The following is a 7,276-nucleotide window of genomic DNA, read 5'->3' as shown; positions in this document are numbered from 1 at the left end:
AGGTACTGAATACATACTTTGGTAAGGTCATAACAAACAGGTTGTTGATATCACAAGATAAGATAAACATAGGTAAAAGAGTGGCACCAGAATGTTTGGTGGTAGTTTTAGTGAACAAGTCTCCAGATCTAGATGGAATGTATCCAAGGCTCCTGAGGGATGTATGGATAGAAACCACGGATGTGCTATCACCTCTTCCAACCCCTTTTTGAAACATGGGCTGAGTTAGAAACCTGGAGGATTGCAAATATTACACCCTTGTTCAAAATGGGGCAAAGGAAACCTGGTAATTATAGCGCAGTCAGTTTAACAATGTTGCAGGGGAAGCTGTCGGAAACAATAAGCCAGGAGAACACTGACAGTCACTGGGGAAAAGCATAGACTAAGGATGGAGAACTAACAGATTTCTGAAGGGCAAATCACGTTTGACTAAGTTGAGTTTTTGATGTAAACTTCATGAAGCTGGAGGCAGGATTGGCTAATAGGCAGAGACATGACAAATGAAAATTGAGCGGAAATGCCTTGGTTAGTAGAATGAGGAGAGACAATAAAAGATGAAGCTTGAGAACAAATCTTAAATGCCAGTAGGGCAGATTAGCAAAGCTGTTAAAACGCTTTGTTGGAATTTGCAACCCAGTGAGCCTCCTCTGTGCTCTTTACTATTCTATTATCTGATGATTTTATGTTCTACAGACAAAGAACCAATTTGTTATGGATTACTTCAAGATTGGATACTCCATGGGATAAGTGCCTCTGCCTTCTTTGAAATTTGCATTCCATTGTTTGCTTTCCGTCATTCATTTGATAATCGAGTCTTGCATTTCTAATAAGCAACAATCTCCTTCAGTCTTGACATTCAGCAGAGAACCCACTGGAAAGCAGTTGAGGAGATGAGAAATAATTCATAAATGTTTTATCAAATGGAGAAGAGCAGCAACTGTCTCTAAATACAGAAGAGTATAGTTCTGGAGAACATCTCTAAGTAGAAGTGTAGGTGGGCACATGCCTTTAAGGTGAATGTGCCTTTTAAATCTGTTATTTTTCAATTGGAGGAGTTACTGAAACAAGGTTTCTCAGCTGGAGGAGGCTGCAGCATGTCAAGTGCACTTATATTTGATGAACTGATGGAGAGCATTTGGAGAAGTCTCAGTTTGAAACGTCTCCTCACGAGCAGACTGAGAAGGGTGTACAACAGTGAAGTGGGCTACAAAGGGAACAGCTCTTTATTTTCATCGATAATTTGAAGATGTTTACTTTCTACTATGGCTCTTTTCCCACGTTTCCTTCAATGTGACAGACAGAGTAAATGTACATCCACACCCACAGGAATTTCACTGCAACAAATTAGTCACTTTGGACTTCCTGGAGGTCACTGGATCAGGAATTGCTGATGCTCCCTTCAACATCACTTAAAGACAGCTGTGTGGGAAGAGAGGGCTGGATTCACACCATTATGACTCCCACTGTGCTTTACCTTCCCTCACGTCTCTGCCCTTCTCTCACACAGCTGTCTACATGGTCATTGAATAACTTGCTGGAATTGTTCACTGTTTTATCCATTCATGTGGATGGTCCCAGCTGTGAGATTTATAAACCTGATGCTGTGAGGTAGTGTACTCCTGTCGTCATGGTCATTGATCACTTGGACAGTTCCAAACTGGAATAATACTAGACTCTGTCTCTCTCTCTCTCTCCACAGGTGCTGGTAGAAATGTTAACTTTCTCCAGTACATTTTATTTTTATTTTTGATAATTGGGGTTTTAGCTTATCATTGTTCCATTCACCCCATCAAACTTGCTCTGCTGATCAAATTGATCATGGAAAATCTGTGTATTAACATGCTTTACCCCCCAACTTCAATCCATAACCCTTAACGTCCTTACTGAATAAAAATCTATTACTTTGCCAGTTTTCAATTGACTGTCCCTTCTTAACAGGTTTTTCGGGGAGAGAGAACTGTAGCTGCCACTGAGCTGGAGTTCAGCACCTGGGTTGTAGTGTGTGGCTACAGCTCAGTGTTACACTGACACCAGCTACCAATCAGGAACCTGGGCATAGGCGTGAGGGGAATCCAGGCCAGGAGAGGATGTAAAATTTCTTATAGGACCTTATTTAGGTCTCTTCATTTACCAAAATGCTCCCAGGGCTCTTTACACTATTCTCAATCAGGCCATTGTTAAAACATGGCTGAAGTTTGATTGGTGTCCAGGAAGTTTGATTTTGTCTTCATCAATCTCTTTTTTTAAAAAACTCTATAATTTCCCATCCTCATACTCTACTAGACCAGTTCCAATCCTCTTTCCCCTCCAAATTCCCTAACAAGTTGCTGTGTCTTGAATGCATTCCTATTTTTCCCTGACACTCCACCTACAAATTCTTCCAATTTCTGCTCCTGGAATAGGCCCAAATGAATTTTGTTTAAGGCCACATTTGACATTTATGACTGATAAACATTCCTTCCTTGTCCTTCTGGATCTGTCTGAAATGTTCAAAATGGTTGACCTCCTCAAGTGCCTCTGCACTGTGGTCCAGCTGGGAGCACTACCTTCGCCCGGGTCTATTACTATCTAACTAATGGCAACCACACAAATCACCTCCAATGGTTTCTCTTCTTGGTCCTACACCATGACCTTCAGTATCCCGAGTGTCTTCCATCCCCCTCCTAATACTCACTGACATGTTGTTCCTGAGTGATGTTGTCCAAAAATACAGCATCAGGTTCTACATCTATCAGAGGAGGCCATTCAACTCATCATATCTATGTGCTGATTATGTCCAGCTTTACCTTACCATCACTTCTTCCAACTCCTCCACTCTCTCAAAATGATCTAACTTCTTTTTGACACTCAGAATATAATGAGAAAAAAATGTTTGCCAATTAAATTTGAGTTTTTTGAAGAAGTAACAAAGAGGATTGATGAGAGCAAAGTGGTGCACATGATCTCTATGGACTTCAATAAGGCGTTCGACAAGGTTCTCCATGGCAGACTAGTTAGCAAGGTTACATCTCATGGAATACGGGGAGAACTAGCCATTTGGCTCAAAGGTAGAAGACAGAGGGTGGTGATGGATGGTTGTTTTTCAGACTGGAGGCCTGTGACTAGTGGAGTGCCATAAAGATTGGTGCTGGGTCCACTACCTTTCATCACTTATATCAATGATATCTGGTTGGCATGGATGAGTTGGAGCAAAGAGTCTATTTCCAAGCTGTACATCTCTATGACTCTGTAAATATTGAGGAAATGAAGCCATATGTTTCTGACTCCTGTTGCAGTTCCATGCTATGTCACAGCCCATCTCTCTCCCTGACAACTGTCTGAGTATTGACAGAATCAGTATTGTATTTGATTCTGAGATGAACTTGTGAACATATATCCACATCTGCATGAGGACTGGTATTCTCACCTCCTTAACTACATCTGTCTCTACCTGTGTAGCAGCTTATCTGCTGCTGAAACCTTCATCAATATCTGTGATGCCACTAGAATGGAGAACTTCACTACACACGTGGTTAACCCTCTGTCAACTTGAGGCCATACAAAATCCTGCTTCTTCCATATCCTATGTATACTATCAGGGATGTTTTGTTGTATTAAAAGTGCTAGATAAATGCAAGTTCTCTCTGATGTGCATATTTTGACACTTGGATGCAAAGTCCTCTTCCAGTACTGAGAGGCAATGCAATATTACAAGGCCTTGTACCTGGACACTTGCAGCACTCGGTGCACAGGGCCTGCATGCTTGATAATAAGGTGCAATTTTCAATTTGATCTCACTGGTGGACCCTGGAGTAACCTTGTGATGATACCATGGAGCTGCACATCATTGAGTAGAAATGAGACCCAGTGGATGGTGTTCCAACATTCCAGAAGAATACCACCAGACTGTGACACTCTGGATTGAGACAGAGTCTTGAAAGTACATGGAGACAGAAGATCGATGAGCCCTTATCTAAAGTAACTAGAACTTAGCCTGGTATTTCAGTTGCTTATGGTATTGGGCTAGGAACGGGCCCTTTTGTCCTGAGCTACCTTAATTCAACAGTATTTTTATGTAAATATCAAATCATTATTAATAACGCAATAGATCAGTTCTATTATAGACTGTGAATGTCTACAGCATTACATGAAATGGTGAGGCATGTGTCAGACACACTGGTTACCTCATCACCAGGCTATAACTCAACACTTGATCATTAGCTAACGGTTGAAGCATGCATGGCTTTCCTGATTGCAATGCTAGCCCTGCTTTATTACTGATGATCAACCCAAATATTCCATTTAATAATCACATTTTTAATATCACATTTATCAAAAAGGAGAGGAGTATCACTGCTAATGTCCCAGCCAGTGGATACAGCCCCAAGTGTGACAGTGAGCTGGTCAGTCCCAGTGTCCCAGCCAGTGGATACAGCTCCCAGTGTGACAGTGAGCTGGTCAGTCCCAGTGTCCCAGCCAGTGGATACAGTCCCCAGTGTGACACTGAGCTGGTCAGTCCCAGTGGCCCAGCCAGTGGATACAGCCCCCAGTGTGACAGTGAGCTGGTCAGTCCCAATGTCCCAGCCAGTGGATACAGCCCCCAGTGTGACAGTGAGCTGGTCAGTCCCAGTGTCCCAGCCAGTGGATACAGCCCCCAGTGTGACACTAAGCTGGTCAGTCCCAGTGTCCCAGCCAGTGGATACAGCCCCCAGTGTGACACCAAGCTGGTCAGTCCCAGTGTCCCAGCCAGTGGATACAGCCCCCAGTGTGACAGTGAGCTGGTCAGTCCCAATGTCCCAGCCAGTGGATACAGCCCCAGTGTGACAGTGAGCTGGCCAGTTCCAGTGTCCCAGCCAGTGGATACAGCCCCCAGTGTGACAGCGAACTGGTCAGTCCTAGTGTCCTAGCCAGTGACTACAGCCCCCAGTGTGACACCAAGCTGGTCAGTCTTAGTGTCCCAGCCAGTGACTACAGCCCCCAGTGTGACACCAAACTGGTCGGTCCTAGTGTCCCAGCAGTGACTACAGCCCCCAGTGTGACACTGAGCTGGTCAGTCCCAGTGTCCCAGCCAGTGGATACAGCCCCCAGTGTGACAGCGAACTTGTCAGTCCTAGTGTCCCAGCCAGTGACTACAGCCCCCAGTGTGACACCAAGCTGGTCGGTCCTAGTGTCCCAGCAGTGAATACAGCCCCCAGTGTGACACCGAGCTGGTCAGTCCCAGTGTTCCAGCCAATGGATACAGCTCCTAGTGTGACACTGAGCTTGTCAGAGCCACTGTCCCAGCTAGTGAATACAGCTCCCAGTGTGACACTGAGCTGGTCAGAGCTAGTGAACTATCAGTGAATATGGTCACCAGTGTGACACTGAGCTGGTCAAAGCCAATGAGCTCACAGAATCAATTCTTACTTTGTGTTGAGTTCACTGATTACAATGAGGATTTTCATTGTAATTGGGTTGAAAAGGGAGGCAGTTTAGTATCAGTCACAGGCTTCTGCTCCTGATCACTATTTAGTGCCTTGTTGAGAAGTTGAGAAGTTGTGTGTGTGTGCATGGGTGTGTGTGTGTGGGGTGTGTGTGTGTGTGTGGGGGGTGCGCATGTGTGTATCCTGATGCAAAGGTGTGTATGCTTGAAATGATGTGTGTGTGTTTAGAGGTTGTGTACATTCACGCTGGGGGAAGAGGCCTAGCATGTGGGTCAGAGTGTGTAAAGACACGGATATGTGTGGACAAGTGTGTGTGTGCAGGGTGTATGGAGTCCAAGACCTGAAGCAATTAGCTTTATTCGTTCATTGGGTACCCAATGTAAAGAGAGGATGGAAATTCATTTTTCAATTGGATCAAAAGTAACAGCATATGTTCCACCAGTCAGCCAGTAGCTGAATAGGGGGAGACAATGGCCTTGTGGTATTATGGCTAGTTGATTAATCCAGAGAACCAGGTCATGTTCTGTGGAATACAAGTTCAAATCTCACCATAGCAGATGATTAAATTTGAATTCAATTTTAAAAATCTGTAATTAAGAGTTTAATGATGATCCATTTCCAATTGTTGGGATAAACTCATCTGATTTACTAATGTCCTTTAGGAAGGAAATTTGCCATCCTTACCTGGTCTGGCCTACATGTGACCCCAGACCCACAGCAACATGGCTGACTCTTAGAGATGGGCAATAGATGCTGGCCTGAAAATGTCAGCTGTATTGAATACATGAGCAGCATCTATTGTGACAGATACTCTGTCAGTGTCCAGCGTAGGGGAGATGGTGTCCACCTTTACATCAACATCGAAGAAAATCAGGCACTCACAGTGGCAAAAATACCCTCCTGGCCATCAGCTTAAGGTAACCAGTTCTGTAAGAACATGCCTCTGATTCTATGGCATGCAAATGGTGAAGTACAACTTCAGTAAGACTGATACGATGAACAGGCACATTCTTTCAAACACATCAAACAGCTTTCTTTAGAAAACACTGACTAAAGAAACCACCTGAGATCAAGCCTTAAGTGGAGTCTTTTTCTGTGGAATCATACCTTCAATGACTGGCTCCCTGCTGACATATGTGGCCCAATAAACCAGGTTAAAAATGACAAAGAGAACAGGAAATACAATTCGGGACATTTTGTCGACTTTGCTGACACTGTTGTATGTCTTCCTGCTCTCGAGCAGTTTCTCCTCCACTTTGGCCAGCTTGGTGTGAGCGTGCGTCCCTGCGCTCTTCGAGATGGTGGCCAGACTGGGATCCTTGGTGATGTTCAGAGTGTACGTTGTCCCTACGATGTTGTACGTGTTGTTGGTTTTCTTGGCCAGGGTGACCGGTTCCCGTTTCTAGAATGGAGAATGTGGATTTAGACAGCAAAAGAGCAAACAGGCTGGGATTTGCAAGTGAAAGGGGAATGTGGGGCTGCAATCAGACAATATGACAAGAGAAAGATAAATGGAATAAAATTAGAAAGTGCTGCAGAAGCTGAGCAGGTCTGGCAGCAGCTATGGGAGAATACACTGCTTTTGATATTTTAGATTATTTTTCTAGCAAGGCTGATTGATTTAGTACAAACTATTGGTAACTAAAATGGTCAGTAATGTTGAAACAATTTACTAACGTCTTTTCACATCTGCTCAGGTTGCTTCATGCTACTCCAGTCTCAGTCTGATTGGAAACGCAAACAGAATCATCTGACGGGAAATTCAATATGTCTTTTAACAAGAAATGGGAGAGAGAGGTGGGCTATATCCTCAAATTCTACCTACCGTGTATGGTCTCAGACTTGGGAGAGCAAAGGAAGGGAGATGGGTCTCT

The 7,276-nt window shown here is 44.0% G+C and overlaps 1 protein-coding gene across 5 annotated transcripts in view; it reads right to left on the bottom strand.

Moving 5' to 3' along the window:
• Window positions 1-5,938: 5,938 nt before the first annotated feature.
• Window positions 5,939-7,276, bottom strand: part of LOC122557046 (gamma-aminobutyric acid receptor subunit alpha-3-like) — a 253,902-nt gene continuing 252,564 nt past the window's right edge. For 4 of the 5 annotated variants that reach the window (XM_043704284.1, XM_043704283.1, XM_043704285.1 and 1 more), the window contains one exon: window positions 5,939-6,804. In XM_043704284.1, coding sequence (XP_043560219.1) covers window positions 6,472-6,804 — 333 coding nt within the window. In that variant the 3' untranslated portion in view covers window positions 5,939-6,471. The remainder of the gene's footprint in view (window positions 6,805-7,276) is intronic. The other variant, XM_043704287.1, reaches the window with a different exon arrangement.

This window comes from Chiloscyllium plagiosum, chromosome 15, assembly GCF_004010195.1.
Source record: "Chiloscyllium plagiosum isolate BGI_BamShark_2017 chromosome 15, ASM401019v2, whole genome shotgun sequence".
In the NCBI taxonomy this organism is placed as follows: domain Eukaryota; kingdom Metazoa; phylum Chordata; class Chondrichthyes; order Orectolobiformes; family Hemiscylliidae; genus Chiloscyllium; species Chiloscyllium plagiosum.
The sequence above is the reverse complement of the archived record's forward strand: the minus strand, read 5'-3'. Positions and strand labels throughout refer to the sequence as shown.